At 41.0% G+C, this 18223-nt stretch overlaps 4 protein-coding genes and 1 pseudogene across 5 annotated transcripts; 3 read left to right on the top strand and 2 right to left on the bottom strand.

Moving 5' to 3' along the window:
* The first annotated feature begins 1685 nt into the window (after positions 1 to 1685).
* LOC125187998 (plasma membrane ATPase 4-like) lies at positions 1686 to 6089 on the top strand. The gene is made up of 15 exons (XM_048084711.1): positions 1686 to 1816; positions 1991 to 2300; positions 2379 to 2551; positions 2627 to 3262; positions 3325 to 3552; positions 3634 to 3778; positions 3853 to 4017; positions 4098 to 4336; positions 4409 to 4441; positions 4529 to 4610; positions 4700 to 4860; positions 4954 to 5127; positions 5221 to 5403; positions 5505 to 5692; positions 5779 to 6089. The coding sequence occupies exons 1-15, from the start codon at positions 1763 to 1765 to the stop codon at positions 5873 to 5875; spliced, it is 2868 nt and encodes a 955-aa protein (XP_047940668.1). The 5' UTR covers positions 1686 to 1762; the 3' UTR covers positions 5876 to 6089.
* Positions 6090 to 6544: 455 nt separating this feature from the next.
* On the top strand, positions 6545 to 8114 carry LOC125189295 (annotated as a pseudogene).
* Positions 8115 to 9236: 1122 nt separating this feature from the next.
* LOC125190151 (ribosomal RNA processing protein 1 homolog) lies at positions 9237 to 11294 on the top strand. The gene has a single exon (XM_048087360.1). The coding sequence runs from the start codon at positions 9324 to 9326 to the stop codon at positions 11061 to 11063; it is 1740 nt and encodes a 579-aa protein (XP_047943317.1). The 5' UTR covers positions 9237 to 9323; the 3' UTR covers positions 11064 to 11294.
* Positions 11295 to 11601: 307 nt separating this feature from the next.
* On the bottom strand, positions 11602 to 12821 carry LOC125188685 (macrophage migration inhibitory factor homolog). Its single transcript, XM_048085688.1, has 3 exons — positions 12556 to 12821; positions 12000 to 12200; positions 11602 to 11858 (listed from the first exon to the last, which is right to left on the bottom strand). The coding sequence occupies exons 1-3, from the start codon at positions 12664 to 12666 to the stop codon at positions 11823 to 11825; spliced, it is 348 nt and encodes a 115-aa protein (XP_047941645.1). The 5' UTR covers positions 12667 to 12821; the 3' UTR covers positions 11602 to 11822.
* Positions 12822 to 13077: 256 nt separating this feature from the next.
* LOC125188684 (VIN3-like protein 2) lies at positions 13078 to 17205 on the bottom strand. 2 transcript variants are annotated; one of them, XM_048085686.1, is made up of 4 exons: positions 16927 to 17205; positions 15057 to 15711; positions 14455 to 14759; positions 13078 to 14385 (listed from the first exon to the last, which is right to left on the bottom strand). In XM_048085686.1, exons 1-4 carry the CDS (start codon positions 16946 to 16948, stop codon positions 13271 to 13273), a joined length of 2097 nt encoding a protein of 698 aa, XP_047941643.1. In that variant the 5' UTR covers positions 16949 to 17205; the 3' UTR covers positions 13078 to 13270. The 2 variants fall into 2 exon arrangements, with proteins under 2 accessions (XP_047941643.1, XP_047941644.1); XM_048085687.1 differs by lacking the exon at positions 16927 to 17205 and adding an exon at positions 16023 to 16257.
* Between the last annotated feature and the right edge of the window lie 1018 nt (positions 17206 to 18223).

The raw sequence follows: 18223 nt of genomic DNA, 5'->3' as shown, positions 1-18223 counted from the left end.
AGGGGTATAGTACGTTACTGTCTTCCAGTAGCGGTCTCTTGACGCAGAGGTGGCCCCAGCTGCACACTCTGCTTCGGCAGTTTTTTAGTTCGCTCCCGGCTATATGGCGCGGCGATGACCTTCTGTCATTGCATGATATGGGGATCGATCTCGGGGACGATGATACTCCCGTTCCAGCGACGCCGGCCGCGAGTCAGTTCCCCTTGGAGGGGAAGTATAAGGAGTTCACCTTCTGGGAGTGTTTCTTGTTGTTGAAGGACTCCGTGAAGTTCCGGGCGGGGTGCGACGCCCCAGCCGCCCCACTCGAGTACACTCTCCATTCGCGTAACCAAACGCAGGCTCAGATGTTACGAGGTCTTCCGAGAGTGGAAGAACGCCCACTTGACCCCGCGGAAGGAGAAGAGGTTTCTTCTACGAGATGCTTTCGAGCATCGCGATGCTGATTTAGAGATCGCGAGGTCACGGCTGTGAATTCCGACGTGGAGAAGACTCAGTACCTACCACGGGGTGGCAGCTCTTAGAGCATCCACAATCAGAATAGGCCAGCCATAGACTAGCCACTCTCTCTCCCTCCACGTTATTAGCACTAACAATCCATCTGCCACATCATTATTTTAATCAAATAGGCTAGCCTAAGGTCAGCCACAGACTAGCCGCAATAAAAATAATTCAAAAACAACTACATTTACGGAATTAAATTTACGATAAATTACGAAATTAAATTTACGAGACATATATGGAAAAATTCATTCATTTCATTTAAAAAAAAGGTACATAGATAAAAAAAAGTACATAATTTTTTTTATAAAAAAACGGGCTTCCACACACGAGCCCCGCCTCTCTCTCTACTCCTCATCGTTAAAACAAGTGGTGCAAATAAAAATGAAACTAAAATCGCGTATATATAGTGTTTCAAAAAAATTCAAAAAAATAAAAATAAAAAACGGCGCTGGCCGAGCGCTCGCTGATCGGCACGCCACAATGGCGGCCAGCGCCTGGAAATCGGCACGCGGTCGCCGATTTGCCGCTGGCCGGTCCCAATGGTTCGGCTAGCCGACCGGCTAGCGACGCAAATCGGCTAGCCGGTGCGCTAGCCGCCATTGTGGATGCTCTTATATCGATAATGGTTGACCATAACTATGATTTTTTTTAAAGTGGTATTTGCATGTAAATTTCTTAACTTTCATGAAATTCTGGTTTTGCATATTCAATTTAAAATCTATACATAAAAATTATCGAATTATTAATTTATTCTGATTTTGCAAACAATTAGTAAAAAAAATAACTCTTATATACAATTCAACACATAAAATTATTTAATTTAATAAAATAAATGTGTAAGATACTAAGATGAGTGTAAAGTAGTACTACAAGGAAAGGTGTCTAGAAATGAAAGTACAGAATCGTGCATTATTTTGTGGAACATTACTTTAGTGTATTTAACGCCTATAGGCTATAGCCACATATTACATGTAATTGGTTTACGAAATTAGAATGATAACATTATAAATACGAAATGAAATGAAATATAGATAAGATAAGATATGACTTTAAGGCACTAATTATAATTTATAGATATAGTAATGCATGTATGGTTAATGCCTGTGTGTGTGAGAGAGAAGGGTCCACTTAAGGGAGTGGCATGCATGCGTATGATCGACTGGAGTATAAAACAGGGTTGAGGCGATCGACTTTCTTTCAAGTTTCAAACATAACAAGAATTTACTGAAAAGCAGATTGAGCTGCTTCAGCTGCAGCCATAATGGGAGCTGATGATCTTAGTCTTGAAAAGATCAAGAATGAGTCTATCGATCTGGTTAATAACTTTCTCCATTCTTTCATTTTTCTTACAAATGTATTATCGCCCATATTTCATTTCAGTGGAATTGATTGGATCTTGAAACATCAATGTCAAGATTAAAACAAAAAATGGTTAATATATAGTCTAATATATGAATAAATATAAGCGCAAGTAAATGTGATATCACAGGAAAAGGTTCCGATAGAGGAAGTGTTCCAGCAGCTGAAATGCGGCCGCGACGGGCTGAGCTCCACCGAAGGCGAAAACAGAGCTCTCATCTTCGGCCTCAACAAATTGGAAGAGAAGAAGGAAAGCAAATTCCTCAAGTTTCTGGGATTCATGTGGAACCCTCTCTCATGGGTGATGGAAGCCGCCGCCCTCATGGCCATCGTCCTCGCCAACGGCCAAGGCCTGCCCCCCGACTGGCAGGACTTCGTCGGCATCGTCTGCCTTCTCCTCATCAACTCCGCCATCAGTTTCTTCGAAGAGAACAACGCCGGTAATCATAGACTTGTATACTAGTTACACGATATGAGATATTGTTATAGTTATTTTTTTTAATTTCATTTGCCAACAGGTAATGCCGCGGCCGCTCTCATGGCCGGCCTCGCCCCCAAAACCAAGGTCCTCAGAGACGCCAAATGGAGCGAGCAGGAGGCCGCCATTTTAGTCCCGGGCGACATCATCAGCATCAAGCTCGGTGACATCATCCCGGCCGATGCCCGTCTCCTTGAAGGGGATCCTCTCAAGGTAAAACAAATTCGTGATAGGATGAGTGACTTTATCAGTTCTCTGTTATATTTATTTTCTTTCATCTGCCAACAGGTGGACCAGTCAGCCCTCACCGGAGAGTCCCTCCCCGTGACTAAGCACCCCTACGACGAGGTCTTCTCCGGGTCAACATGCAAGCAGGGCGAGATCGAGGCTGTCGTCATCGCCACAGGCGTCCACACCTTCTTCGGGAAGGCGGCGCATCTTGTCGACAGCACTCACCAAGTAGGCCACTTCCAGAAGGTTCTCACAGCGATAGGAAACTTCTGCATCTGCTCCATCGCTGTGGGCATGCTGGCGGAGATCATCGTGATGTACCCCATCCAGCGCCGCAGCTATCGAAACGGAATTGATAACCTTCTGGTGTTACTCATCGGCGGCATCCCCATCGCCATGCCCACAGTGCTGTCTGTGACCATGGCCATCGGATCCCACCGCCTTTCGCAGCAGGGCGCCATCACGAAGCGGATGACAGCCATCGAGGAGCTAGCCGGGATGAACGTCCTCTGCAGTGACAAAACAGGGACGCTCACGCTCAACAAGCTCACCGTCGATAAATCTCTCATTGAAGTCTTCGCCAAGGGCGCAGACGCTGATCACGTCCTTCTCCTCGCGGCCAGAGCCTCTAGAACAGAGAATCAGGACGCTATTGACGCAGCCATTGTTGGAACTCTCTCTGATCCCAAAGAGGTTTGTTTTTCTTTTATTGGTTTCTGTTTATGAATTCAAAGCTGATATATTGTTGATGATAGGCTCGAGCGGGGATAAGGGAGGTGCATTTCTTCCCGTTCAACCCTGTGGATAAGAGGACTGCTCTCACATACATTGATAACAACGGAAACTGGCATCGAGCTAGCAAGGGGGCTCCGGAGCAGATCCTCACCCTCTGCAATTGTAGGGAGGATTTCAAGAAGAAGGTTCACGGCGTTATCAACAAGTTCGCTGAGCGTGGCCTACGGTCTCTTGCTGTTGCTAGACAGGTTCTTTAACTCATACTTGTTTATGTAGTGTATGAATGTAACCATGTTTCGGGTTTGACATAAATGGTTGATGTTTTTCAGCAAGTGCCGGAGAAATCCAAGGAGAGCCTCGGTGGTCCTTGGGAGTTTGTCGGGCTCTTGTCACTCTTCGATCCTCCCAGGCACGACAGTGCAGAGACTATCCGTAGAGCTCTCCACCTTGGCGTGAACGTGAAGATGATCACTGGTTAGTGGCCTGCAGCTTGAGAGAGTGATTATTGGAGTTTCGAACTAGTGATTTATATATTTATCTTGATTTAGGTGATCAGCTTGCTATTGCTAAGGAGACGGGGCGTAGGCTTGGGATGGGAGTGAACATGTACCCATCAGCTTCGTTATTAGGCCAGCACAAAGACGAGTCCATAGCTGGACTTCCCATCGAAGAACTGATTGAGAAGGCGGATGGCTTTGCAGGAGTGTTCCCAGGTGCGTTTATTGTATAGATATGATGAAAAAGTCATTGGAGCTTCATTTTTTATGTCGGGTTTTAAACTTGTCCAATGCAGAGCACAAGTATGAGATCGTGAAGAAGTTGCAGGAGAGGAAGCACATTGTTGGAATGACAGGAGATGGTGTGAACGATGCACCAGCGTTGAAGAAGGCCGATATTGGTATTGCTGTTGCAGATGCCACTGATGCAGCAAGAGGCGCTTCTGATATTGTGCTCACTGAGCCGGGGCTCAGTGTCATCATTAGCGCAGTCTTGACGAGTAGAGCTATTTTCCAGAGAATGAAGAACTACACTGTTAGTTTTTAGCCCTCTTCATCTTCTGTTGTATGCGAATGTTTATTGATGCCTGTTTTTTTTTTTTGACAGATATACGCGGTTTCCATCACCATTCGTATAGTGGTAAGTTTGTTAATTATGCTTTGCTTTTATTTTCATCGTTATCTCTGTATATAGGAGCTGTCTTGATATGCAATCCTGTGTTTGCAGTTTGGATTCATGCTCATTTCTTTGATCTGGAAGTTCGACTTCTCCCCCTTCATGGTTTTGATCATTGCCATCTTGAACGACGGTAATGAATTTGTGGTGTCTTGATTTGATTGCTTGGACTCTGCTATCATATTATACGGAGATTAATGGTCCCGATTTTTTCGTTATTAGGCACAATTATGACGATTTCCAAGGATAGAGTGAAGCCATCTCCATTGCCAGATAGCTGGAAACTGAAGGAGATCTTTGCCACAGGCGTTGCACTTGGAGGCTATCTTGCGTTTATGACTGTTGTCTTTTTCTGGTTGATGCATGAATCCGACTTCTTTCCCGTAAGAAAACCACCCTCTTTCTCCATAGATCAATACTAGGACAAGCCCTCCACATATATGTGAATCTATTTGGTGTTATTGATCAAAACACAGGAGAAATTTGGAGTGAAAAGCATCAGACACAATGATGCTGAGATGATGTCTGCTCTCTACTTGCAAGTCAGCATTGTGAGTCAGGCCCTCATTTTCGTCACCAGATCACGCAGCTGGTCTTACGTGGAGCGCCCTGGCATGCTCCTCATGAGCGCCTTCGTCATTGCACAGCTGGTGAGAAACCTCGTTTGTACACAGAACATGATGGAAGAACATAAAGATTTCCTTTTCTATTCTTATGAAACTATCTGATTGTTGGTTATGCAGGTGGCAACTCTTATTGCTGTGTACGCGGATTGGTCGTTTGCAAAAGTGAAGGGATGCGGGTGGGGATGGGCCGGTGTGATCTGGATATACAGCGCGGTATTCTATGTGCCTCTCGACCTAATGAAGTTTGCCATTCGATACATCTTGAGCGGGAGGGCGTGGCAAAACTTGTACGAGAACAAGGTATGCATTTCTAGACACAACGCACACAATAATTGTTTCTGCATAGGATGTTTGGATGAAATCAATCACATATTGTTGAATTTTGATTCATAAACAAACAGACTGCTTTCACCTCCAAGAAAGACTTTGGCAAGGAGGAGAGAGAGGCACAGTGGGCTCATGCACAAAGGACTCTGCACGGTCTGAACCAACCCGAAGAAGTTTCCAGCAACATATTAAACGAAAAGAACAACTACAGGGAGCTGTCTGAAATCGCGGAGCAGGCTATGAAACGCGCTGAAATTGCAAGGTGACCTTAACTCAGCAATAGCCTAAATTCTTGCTAAGAAAATCATATATATTCTGATCATAATCTGGTTATGCATTGTTGTTTAGGCTGCGCGAGCTGCACACGCTCAAGGGGCACGTCGAGTCAGTTGTGAAACTAAAGGGGCTCGACATTGAGACGATACAGCAGCACTACACTGTCTGAGGAGTTCTTCAACACCTGATTTAGGAGCACATGGAGAATGACTGAGACTTCTCTAGCTAGTTATGGATAAGAGCTCTTCCTATTTAGAGGAATTGAGACATATATAAAACTTTATGTTGTTTTCTTTTCATGTTTTATAAGTGATATCACAGACAAACTTGTCTGATGTTTGGACTCCTTTGATGAGTTTAATGAAGTTTTTGTTTTCTTCAAACACAACTTTAGTATGATTCCGTTGCTCAATTATTTTTTTGACAATGCAAAAAATTCAAAGATATATAGACTGAAAAGAGTTTACAAATATAGAAAAAAATAATTTTTGGTGCTAAAGAGGGCCGTAGCCTTTTACTAATAATTACGAATGTTTAACAAATCTTGAAAACGAAACACCACAAACATACTAATAAGCTCAACATTGAGCACCAACCGCCGATCAAACCGTCTATCGCAGTATTTTTTAAATTTCAAAGTTCACATTATAAATACCCCTTCTTCCAGTTCATTTCATCCACACCCACTTCTCTCTCTCTCTACTCGAAATGAATGTCGGCGACAATGACGACACGAGATATATACATGAGCTCTTAGAGCGAGCCATGTTGGACTACGCATTGCGCGTAGAGGAACAACGACGGGAAGAACAGTCGTCGATCCCTACACCAATCCGACATGGGCAGCGGGTCTTCTGTGAGCACATCATGGTTGCCCAACGGCTTTACTCAGGTTACTTTGTCAATGAGCCATGGTGGGGCCGACGGTTTACCTTTGTGCCTTTGTTAATACCCGCGAGGAACACGTCCATAATCACCTTCAACGCGATATGATTGAAGAAATTTGGGCATGCAACCATTGAAACATATTTGTACTTTTTTAAATTTTTTTTAAGACGGAGGGAGTATATAACTTAATACCCCTCAATTTTTCACTTTCTATAATTGATTTCATACTCAAATATACTAATTTACCCCTTTTATATTTAAGGAAATTAATTTAGATCCTTCAAATCTTCACTATAATAAGGTAATTAAGTTTTATTTATTGTTCGGTTTCGCCGTTGTTACCTTCAGAGACATACTCCTACCATAAAATAGCCTTTTTTGCTTTATTAAATCGTGGGACTGACCAAATTGAATATCAAAAGGGCCTCGAAAAATCTAGTGCGCCACCGAGCTTGAAAATTTTGTGCAGTTGCTCGATGAAGAAGATAAATCTGGAAGCCAAGCCCTTAATTCTATTGATGCAGCCATTGTTGATGAGTGTCGTCTTCTTCTGGTTGATGCATGAATCCGAATTCTTTCCCGTAAGAAAATCTTTCTCCATAGATTGTAAGACTAAGTAGTAGTACTACTACATATATTTGGTGTTATTGATGAAAATTGAAAACACAGGTTATATTTGGAGTAAAAAGCATGAGACACAATGATGCTGAGATGATGTCTGCTCTCTGCTTACAAGTCAGCATTGTGAGTCAGGCCCCAATTACTTGGAGCGCCCTGGTATGCTCCTCGTCTGCGCATTTGTCATTGCACAGTTGGTGAGATTTGTTTATACATATAGAACATGATCAAAGATGACGAAAGAAACTAGCTGATTATCAGTTGGTTATGCAGGTGGCAACTCTTATTGCTGTGTATGCAGATTGGTCCTTTGCAAAAAGTGAAAGGGTGCGGGCGGGGATGGGCAGTTGCGATCTGGATATACAGCGCCTTGTTCTATGGCCTCCTACAACTAATCAAGTTTGCCATACGCTACATCGTCAGGCAAAACTTGCACGACAACAAGGTATGTTAATGTATGCATTTCTATACACAACACACCCAGTAGTTAGTAGTACTAATTGTTTCTGCGTGTATACGAAGTTTGGATCAAATCATATACTATTGTTCAATTTTTGGTCCTTTGAAAAACAGACTGCTTTCGTCTCGAAGACAGACTTGACGTGGAGGAGATAGAGGCACGGTGGCCTCTTGCACAAAGGGCTCTACATGGTCTGAACCAACCTGAAGAAGCGAGCATTAGCAACTACATCTTCGACGAAAATAACAACCACACAGAAATGTCTGAAATCGCATCTGGAATCGCGGAGCAGGCTGAGAAACTAGCTGAAATTGCAAGGTAACCAACTCAGCAAATACCTATAACCTACTCATTCTTCTGATCAAAACCTGGTCTTACATTGTTGTTTAGGCTGCATGAGCTGCACGTGCTCAAGGGCAAGTCGAGTCAGTCGTGGAACTAAAGGGGGCTCGACATTGAGATGATACAGCAGTCAGCAGCACTACACCGAAACCTGATTTTAGAACATTGAGACTGACGACTTCTCTAGCTACAGACATACTCTTTATATAACAATTTGTTTATGTTGTAATCTTTTTATGTTTTATTATTGTCTGATGTTTGGCCTCCTTTGATATTTTTAATGAAGTTTTTGTTCTCTTGGAACAACGAATAAACAAACTTTGGTACACATGGCACATCATATTACCGTCGAGCTTGATATCATACAACCATGACTTATAACGATCTAAAATATTTGAATTCGTGAACAAATATATTCGTCGTACTGATGAGTTTTTTAGTGATCCATAAGTATATCTTTGCTACTCATTTATCTCTCTTCCGATTCTTTCTCTATGTAGTTGTAACGAAAGTTACGAAACCATTGCCCAAATAATAGCAGACACAGTAATTGTTTTTGGGCAATACCAAAAATTAAAAAAAATCAAAATATTAAGAGAGGTTACAAATATAGAAAATATATTGTGAATAACGAGAAAGACATTTTCGCCCAAATATCAAAAAATCAGTTATGTATTAAATAAATTTAATTTATCATCTAATTATTATTTTAAGTTTTAACTATCTAATAAGAGCAATTTAAAAATACACTCCATTTCATATTTTGTTTTTTTGTCTGTTTTCTTAAATTTCATGTTCGTGATGCGGTGCATCCATATAGAAAAAGAAAGCGGGAATTCATGTTTGAATAGTTTATTTTTGACGCTTTTTTTGAACTTCTAATTAAGTTTTAGAATTTTATTTCATACTTATAAACTACTAATTTCTAAAATATTTCCCTCTAATTTAGATCTATTTTCTGTTATATTCTCAAGTGACAACTCTCATTAATTGATCATGTAGATATTTCATTTTTCAGTTTTCATATTTTAGTTTTTAAGCAAGTTTGCGAGTTTAAAAATTTGTATTCCAATCAATTAAATGGTGAACACAATAAATCAATATAGAAAATCAAATTAGGTAGTTAAGCTTTAAATATTCCGCGGTTTCGACTTGTGACATTTTATCACATCCCATAAACTCAATTAAAATCGCCTTTTTTGACTGTACAAATTGAAAATAAAAACTCCCTAAAATCTACCAAACCCTCGAAAAACCCTAGCGCGCCTCGCCTTGAAAATTTTCCCCACACCGCCACCATTAATCCTCGATGAAGAAGAGAAGCCGGGAACCCAAACCCTTAATTCCAGCTCTCGCCGCCGCTACTGGCCCCACCCTGATCAAGCACTTGGCCTCGTGCAGCACCGCAGTCCGATCTCAATCTCTGCGGCTGCTTCAGTCATGGCTCGCCGCCCAATCGCAGCAGCTCTCAGACTCCGACTTTAAGAAGCTGTGGAAAGGCCTTTTTTACTGCCTATGGCACGCCGACAAGACCCCCAATCAGGTCGCTCTAATCGATCGGTTAATTTCTCTGTTTCATTCGCTGCAGCCAGCGGTTTCTCTGGAGTTTTTCCGTGGGTTTCTGGTTACACTTCGCCGCGAGTGGCCTGGAATTGACCGGCTGAGGTTGGATAAGTTCTACTTGCTCATACGCCGATTTGTAAAAGCATTGTTTGATTTAATGAGGTTGAGGAAGTGGGATGTGGGTGTTTTAGGGGAATATTTTGGGGTTCTGGGGAGTGATGCGTTGTTGGCGGATGATAAATTGCAGGGGAATGGGGTGAATTATCATGTGGCGTCTGTGTTTTTGGATGAGTTGGCTGGTGTTGGGTTTCCGGTGCAGAAAGAGGTGGTTGATTTGATTTTGGGGCCATTTTTTGCAGTTTTGATGAGGGGAACTGATAAGATTTTGTTAGGGAAAGTGAAGAGTAACATGTTTGATGAGCTGGTAAAGGCGGGAACAGAACTCCTATTGAAGAGGAAGTTGGGAGAGGATTGTGAAAGCAATGGGAATGCTCTGTTGGGTGTGGTTGCTCTTAGGATGGGGTTATCGGCAAAATTGTATGAGGTGACTTCATCTGCTGACTGCATTCAGGGGAACAGGAAGGTTGTATTGGGGCTGCATGAACAGTTTTTGAAGTTGGAGAAGGAATTGGAATCCTCTGGCATTGAAATTGGTATACCTGAATATAACGAAGATGATGATGCAGAAGTTCCACAATTGATACCCATTGATTTCGATGCTTGTAAGGATAATGTGGACGGAGGGTCTCAGGAAGGAAATGAGGATGTGGCTCATGATGATCAGTTGGAAAGTGGAACGGAAAAGAAGAGTAAGAAAGCGAAAAAGGAGAAAGATGGAGATGATAAGAAAAAGAAGAGGAAGAAGAAGAAGAGAAAGGATGAAAATAAACTTTCTGAAGTGGTTGACGGAGCTGAAGAAAATGGTGATTTGGTTGGGATTGTTGGCTCTGAGAATATGGAATTGGATAGTGGTTCAGCCGATATTCTAAGCGATAACATGGAAAATGAGTTGACTGAAAATGTGATAATGAATCTTCAGAAACAGTTTGAGATCGTTGCTGCGGAAATGGATTCTGAAGGTGACGAAGATTCAGATTCATGCGCTACACCAGTAATCGCCAAGAAACCTAGTAAGAGAGCAAAGAGGGTGAAGTTGGTACATGACGAGGAGCTTGGTAATGTGAACACCAGTGGAACCGCAGATAGTGGAGATGATGCTGGTGGAAAGAGTGTGGAGAAGAGTGCTAAGAAGGTTAGGTTTTCCATGAAGAACAACTTGGTTTGGAAGCCACAGACTCCTCTGCCTCCTGAGAGTTTAAGGTTGCCACCATCAGTTACTCCGAGGGGTAGTGCATTGAAGAAGGGCGTGCCTCCGGGGCCCGTTGTCGAGATTCCACCTTCCAAGAAAAAGGCCAAGCAGAAGAAGAGAGTGAGGCCCTCGACCATGATCAAGGGTCGGAAGAAGGTGCAATCGAAATCGAGCTAATGGTATTATATTAGCATTATAGGTCGGAGAACTATGCTTTCCAAATGAGTAATTGCATTTTTGTTCAATTTTTTTATTTGTTTACTATTACGGTTGTTCAATTGCATTCTGCTCGTTCATTTAAGTGATAGAATTGAAGTTATACACAGCCTATTTGCGTGCTTACCTCTTTGTAGTAAACAATGTATTCAGTTCGTTACACTAGCATTTCTTGATCTTGTGAGAACTCAATAGCGCTCTTCTAGCGTTAATACGAATTTACCTGTGCACATTACTGCTTGATCTTGTTATCCATTCAATTTTTTTACAGTCATGGTGAAATGCAGTTTTCTTGGTTGTTATTACTTTGTTAACATAACTAATCTTGTGTTCATTAGAAGGTGTTGGATTCGTTTTCTTCTCATTCCTCTTCCCCTACAAGACACCAGAAAATTGTTTGAAAATATAATACTCCATTCTTTTTAATCTTTTTTAGCATATAGGGTTGTTATCTTTGGTAAAATCAGGGAAAGAACATAGTAGAACTGCTAACAATCACTGAATCGAAAAAATGTTATTGGACAGGACAAATTTTTGAGAATTTGACAGATCAAAGGTGAAAAAACCAGTAAAAAAATTGAGTATCGAACTTTCACCATGATAAATAGAAAAAGATAACACAGATGGTTATGTGATATTACAGCTTCCACAAGATCACCATGGCTGCTTGAACTAGACTTCAAGCTTTCCATCGATCACCTCGGACAAGTCATGCTCGGGTCAAAAGGTTGAGCCATTGAAGCCAAAGAAAGAACGCTAGACAACACATGGAGAAAATTAAGTTAATTATGAACCCTAATATAGGAAGACAAAAACAAGAGGAAGGCAGTGAGAGATGTAAAACACTCGTACATCCATGGCTAAGCATTTTCTGAAAACAAGATGTAAATTGAATACCTGAACATCATAGAACTTGACATAAAAGCGGGAGCTGTCAATGGAAAGCTTGGTCTGAATAATCTCTGCTATGGTTGAACTAAGTTTGGCATTGACAGTGGGGCCAAGACCTCCAATGGAGATCAATTCGCCATACGCAGCAGGCTCCTCCGTCCCACCGAATGAAATCGGCACCCCTCCATTCACTAGCACCATCACATACTGCACCTCAAATCCATCAAATCAGCCATTTGATTGAACAAAAATGGCCATCTTGGAAAACAACAAAATGTGATCTTGTTTTGCATTATAAGTTTGACAAATATGGACAAGCAATACGGCCTTGTTTTGCATTATAAGAAGATGATACATGATAATCATACAGTTAGTTAACAATCTCAAAAGTAGAAAACAGTTGCTTCTTTCAAGCCTCAGAGGAATATCGTCGAACACAAAGCGGGCATATACACAGAACGGAAAAAACGAATTACCAGGAACCCATGATTGAAATTCGACGAGGAGTTTCAAAAGATTGAATTTTGTTACGAAATTAATGGGGTGAAAGTGAGGGTCTTACAGATTCTGGCTTGCCGATGATCTTGGCAACAGCTTTAGTGGCATCTTTGAGAATATCAGAAGCAACCACACCATCAACTGGAACATTCGTGAACAAATTCAACGTCGGCATTTCTCTATTTCGCTTCAAAAACTTTGATCAATTGAAAATTGAAATTATCCGTTGAGGAGCTTGTTTGGGTGAAATGTGTAGCGAAATGAGTGGCTCTAAACTCTACTTCTAGAAAATATAACGTGATAATTTATCATAACAATTCAGTTTTCACAATTGAAATAACATGTTTCAAACCATAAATAAATAATGAAAAATATATTCAGAATTTTCTTCATTTGTTAATAAATTGGTTCAGGCAATGCTACGCGAGAGCCCAGAAGCACCTCAAATTTATTTATTTTTGGAATTAGTTATGATTTTTTCTTTAAATCTAAATAGAAATCATTAGGTCAAAATTGACAAAACAGGTGTTAAATCACCCGGTATATCAAGTGAGAATAGCATAGATATATACACAATAAGAGTGTATTTGCAATAAATGAGGTGATCATAATAATATCATAAGAGGTCAATCTCCTATCTATCAAAATACTTCAATGATGCAAGTTTCAATGAAGAATAATGTCAAAGAAATTTTCTAAAATTCAAAGAATCAAGCATCATAAAAATTCCTCCCTGTATTTCCCATGCTCATAATCCTTTGAAGCTTTCTGGATCTCTCTCAGTGCCAAAGCTTCGTACAAAATCCAGCAGGGATCGTCAAACACCTCTTATTCGAAACGATATCCGAGAACGAATCGATGAGCTGACCAGCAAGAGACTCGGGATCTTCAACTAACGTATCGATGAATGCCTTCACAACCCGTACCTCCTGAGGTGTTGCTCTCAGGCTGTACCACGTCAAGAACTTCTGGCGAAAGCCCGTCTCAATGTGGCCCTCGCGCTCCAGCCAACGGATCACCTTCACATAGTACTCAAAGTCCTTGTCTCCTATGCCGCTGCATTTCTCATCTCTTATCTCACCGTTCCTCTTCTTCGATGAGCTCCCTGCTTGAGGCTCCGTCTCCCTCTCACCTCTCGTTTTGACGTCTTTCCCACCAAATTTAGGTCGGCTGCCCCTCCCAGCGTCATCTTTCGCATTCTCAAATTTGCAAGGGGTGATAGGTAGGCCAGCCTCCGAGCTGTCCACATATACTACGCATTCTAGGCCTGCCCTAGGAGGCGTGTTTGACCCGTTGTCAGTGCTCGTGTCCTCAGCCATTTGACCATCCAACGATCCCTTGTTGCTGTCTTTCATCATCGTGTCTGATTCTGGCAGGCTGCAGCTGGTTTTCGCCCTGCTGCAGTCCTCATCCAGCAGAGAGATTATATCTCCAGTCAACGCCGTTGTCTCCCTCTGGCTCTGATCCGAGATGTTGCTGCTAGGGACGGTGTTGTTTGTCTCGTCTTCGACAGAAGAGGGACTAGACAGACTGCTGCAGTTGGTGTTGACTGGGCTCTCACTCCTTTCCACTTCCAAGATTTTCGACTTTGGCACCATGTCTTGAGTCTGAAACCGGAGTTCACAGAAGCCCGCCTCTCGATCCGTGTCAAGGGCAACAACCTTGAGAATATACTGCGTTGCAGAAGCTAGCCCGGAAAGCAAGAACTTAGTGTTCGGTTTAAACAATCTGCAAGTAGGCTCTGCAGGATAGTCTTTATTATCAGCTTTCCGGTGCCATAAGGTGTAACCATTGATGCCTCCCATATCAGAATCGTCCGAATTTAGAATCACCATGATAGACGAAGCACGGATGTCTTCGAACCTGACAAGCTCCAGGCCACGTATACTGCAACCTACATTGTATAAGCATGCATCAGATGACCACTTGAAAACATAGAGAGAGTGGTAGAGAGAGATCGTACCAGAAGACATATCAGAAACTCTGTTAGAAAGCATAAAGTCCAGAGACTCCAAAGCAGAAGCACAAAGCCTCTGAATTTCTGGGCCTGATGAGAGCCGGTTCACAATCCCTCGAGCCTTCTTCACAGGTAGACCGGTTAGAGGGCCTACATCTTCTTCGAGCTTTTTCACTGCTTCATCAATGATGCCGAATAGGTGCTGGTAGTGCTTTGTACCAGCAAGAATCTTTTGGCTCAAAGAGAGCCTATAGCACAGTATGTCGACGCGCCTCGTATCCTTTGCTACTATCAGTTGCTTTCTCCAAGAACTGCACTATTTCTTCTACATTGTTACAACTATTACTTATAAACTACGCCACAAGTTCAAATAAAACAGATGAACGTGCAAATATCGGATGCAACGGAAGTTCACAAACAGAGATAGCAGAAGCCTTTCGAAAATCAAAACCAGATCAACTACTACTCTTGTAGGATGAAAGACAATATTGAAAATGATTCTCAGGCAAGTCTGAAACGAATATTAATCTTATATTGCTGTGTAATTAATCACATAACACAAACCAGCAAACCAAGAAAATGAACAAGAAGCAAGACTATACATTTACCTGAGCAGATCATTCACCTTTCCGCAAGATACACAACAGAAGCTCCCATCGAGCCCTTTATCCTGCCTATCCTGTGAGATGCCAGAATTCTCATGTCGTAATGCGCATTCAAGATGGCAAGACATGCCACATGAGAGCCCGCGAAATGGAGGGTCTGAGTTGCAAATCAACCATAGGCCGGGGTCCTTGTTGTCATCATACTGATGACAAATGCAGCACGAACACCGCTTACAGAAGACATCATTGTGATTCATTTTGGCCTTGCAAGCTGAGTTTTTACAACACATGGTATTATTACCTGAATCATCGTCAAGAATAACGGGTGCAGTACTATTTGAAGCAACAGACAAGCCATTCGGGTGATCAGATTTCCTTTGCCTCTTGTGAGTCCTTTCACCGTTTTCTGATGAAGGCTGCACTTCGGAAGCATTTGCAGTCCCAGGTTCTTGTAATCTCTTTTCACATACGATCTTAAGAAGATTCTCTATTAGTTTTGACTTCGTCAGTCCAGTGTACTTCCTTTCTTTCCCGAGCTCTACACAGAGGACCTGCAGTATCTCCTGCCGGCTCCACGCCTGCAGTATTTCAGATGCGCCCTCTGGCCACATTGAAACCTCGTAGATTAGCTGCCTCTTCTGCTCCATACTCAAACTTCCTGCAGTTTGGTGAATCAAATGTTTAGTGCTGGATCCCAAAAGAAATAAGAGTCAACTAGCAATTGATACTAGTCTTCAAATATCTCTCCCAAAATAAGGAGTTAGTTATTCCTACACCAAAGTCACAGGAAAAAACACATTATGGAAGCAAATAATAAAGTCAACCACTGAAGTGCATCTGCTTTTCAATCTCTTCTATACATGAAATGTAAGTGAAAACACGAGACGAAGATCAAAGAATGAAGGAACCGTGGAATAATCAGCAAGAAAACTCCAAAAGTGTGTTTCTAGCGTAGACTATGTCATACACCTTATTGGCTTGACTCTGCTACACATCTCTCTATCAAGATTCACCACACATCACGACAGCGTCGACGTGTTTGCATTGATGCAAAGTCAAAGGTTGCCAAATTGCATAGTAAAGTTGGAAATGCTACGGCTCATGTGAACAAGGAGACCCAAAAACAAGTCAACATGGAATATGTCAAAAGGGGGGCAACCAACAATCAAGAAATTTATTCGAGTATAAAGTTCTTCCCAAATAATACCAAAAGTAATTTAGAAGCACCAAGACTCCATCCTTGACTCTGTAATGCACCCCCACAAACTAAGCAACAAACAGAACATTTTAAGCCCAAAAGCACCAACTTGTCAACTAGGAATCAAACATTTAATCATCGATCTCAACTAATCTAGCACACTCCATGATTTGAAAAACAATTAACAGCTGGAAAATCGTTGGCATTTTCACCTCCATCACCGCTCCTTTATATCCTTATTATAAGCACAGTTGGAATTATTGAGAGGTGTGGTGATAAAAGCCAAACACACACACACACACACACACACACACAGTAGGTATAGTTCATAAATATTTATACATTTATCTGACAATCAGAACGCGAGCTATCAATAGAAAAAGGAAAAAAGCAATAATGGAGTGCGTGTTTGTGTGTGTTGTAGCATGCGTGTCTCTTTCTGTTTCTCTCTCTGTGGGGATTTCGTCGCAAAGACGAAAAAAAAAACTCGAATCTCATCAAGACATTAATTCACGCCTGAAATCAGACTCGTCAAACAGATCGGCCGTGAATTCAATGACCCATTCTATCGAAAATACAGCAAAATACGCTTCGCATAAAAAGTATCGAAAATGCTCCGCAAACAAACAACGAGTTTTTGCAGAAAAAATTAGAAAAGGAAGGATCTTTATTTACCCTCCAAAGCGGAAGCCTCCATAGAAGAAATAGGTAGAGCTCTCAACAAAAACGCATCCGAAATCGTAGCAATACGTTTACGTTTGCGCAGCCATGTGAAGGCCCCACTCACGCACAAACACAAACACAGAGCGAGATTGCAATTACCAAGAAGAGGAGAAAGAAATCATGAGAGAATGGGCTGTTAATGGGCTTTTTAGCATCCGAAACACCATTTATTTGTTGAATTGAGGAGAGAGAGAGAGAGCAGTTGGGATGAATCAGAAAAAAAAAGTGAGCTAAAAAAACTGAAATAAAAATATGAAAGGCTAAGCTATGCAACAGAGGGGAAAAAGCGGCTGACTGTATATGCCCTTTTCACCTTTTGATTATTTTTATAATTCAATTTAATTAGTTGGTATTATAGAATATGTAATAAATTAGGTGCATATAGTGCTGGTCAATTTATTTGGATCTGTTTCAAATTTCAATTATTGGTATATTTTTTAGTTTTTTAATGGGATTGAGTAATTGTGCAATTTGATTCGCCCGTCGGTCATTCTTAAGTAAATGAGTTGACCTAATTGTGTGCATATCAGCACGTATATTGGAAGATAAAATTAATATACAAAATATGAGTGGTTATAAAGAATTATTGAGTGTATAATAATAAAAACGAAAGGGGAGAATCTTTTTTAAGTACGTGATCGTGAGGAAATAGAGAATAGAATCTCCAGATATTTCTTTCTCGAGCCATAATTTGGACTTTTGAAAATTCGAGGAATTCTTTATTTTATTCCATACCTTATAAATCAAATATTCGAGGAGTATTATTTATGGGCACTTTGAAAATTTGAGGATTACTATTTTCTGCAGTTCAAGCTTAATCATATATTCGTATGATCGCATCCATAGGTTTCGGATATAAAATGAAATTACGTGTTATATAATTCTTTGCTTTATTTAATATACGTAGCGTGTTTTGATGAGGTAAGTATAAGATAGTACTACTATACTTTTTTAAAGTATTTTTTGAATATTTAAACAAAATCCTAATTATATATGTTCTCGTGAAGAAAATTGCATGAAAAGATTGAATTGTACTTCACAATACATCAACACAAATATATACTCTATTTGTGAAAAAGTTATAATTTATTGTTGTGTTGAAGTATATATATATATAGGTTTGTGTTAAAATGACAACCCCTCTTAAAATGACAACGTGACAACGCTTATAAAGCAATATTTGAGGGTTATTAGGTTATCACCATAAATATAGGTTATGATATGATCGCGTCCATATATGTATATTTCT

Source organism: Salvia hispanica, chromosome 5, assembly GCF_023119035.1.
Source record: "Salvia hispanica cultivar TCC Black 2014 chromosome 5, UniMelb_Shisp_WGS_1.0, whole genome shotgun sequence".
NCBI classification, from domain to species: domain Eukaryota; kingdom Viridiplantae; phylum Streptophyta; class Magnoliopsida; order Lamiales; family Lamiaceae; genus Salvia; species Salvia hispanica.
The sequence above is the reverse complement of the archived record's forward strand: the minus strand, read 5'-3'. Positions and strand labels throughout refer to the sequence as shown.

Excerpts from the sequence above, each read along its gene's own strand:
- LOC125190151 (XM_048087360.1), top strand. The coding sequence starts at position 9,324 with ATGAAGAAGAGAAGCCGGGAACCCAAACCCTTAATTCCAGCTCTCGCC.
- LOC125188684 (XM_048085686.1), bottom strand. The coding sequence starts at position 16,948 with ATGGAGGCTTCCGCTTTGGAGG. Across the intron at positions 15,712-16,926 it reads GGAGGCTTCCGCTTTGGAGG|GAAGTTTGAGTATGGAGCAG; the intron begins GTAAATAAAGAT and ends ACCAAACTGCAG. Across the intron at positions 14,386-14,454 it reads AGTTTCTGATATGTCTTCTG|GTTGCAGTATACGTGGCCTG; the intron begins GTACGATCTCTC and ends TATACAATGTAG.
- LOC125187998 (XM_048084711.1), top strand. The coding sequence starts at position 1,763 with ATGGGAGCTGATGATCTTAGTCTTGAAAAGATCAAGAATGAGTCTATC. Across the intron at positions 1,817-1,990 it reads AGAATGAGTCTATCGATCTG|GAAAAGGTTCCGATAGAGGA; the intron begins GTTAATAACTTT and ends GTGATATCACAG. Across the intron at positions 4,442-4,528 it reads CCATCACCATTCGTATAGTG|TTTGGATTCATGCTCATTTC; the intron begins GTAAGTTTGTTA and ends CTGTGTTTGCAG.
- LOC125188685 (XM_048085688.1), bottom strand. The coding sequence starts at position 12,666 with ATGCCGACGTTGAATTTGTTCACGAATGTTCCAGTTGATGGTGTGGTT. Across the intron at positions 12,201-12,555 it reads TCATCGGCAAGCCAGAATCT|TATGTGATGGTGCTAGTGAA; the intron begins GTAAGACCCTCA and ends TTTGAGGTGCAG. Across the intron at positions 11,859-11,999 it reads TCAAGTTCTATGATGTTCAG|CGTTCTTTCTTTGGCTTCAA; the intron begins GTATTCAATTTA and ends TGTGTTGTCTAG.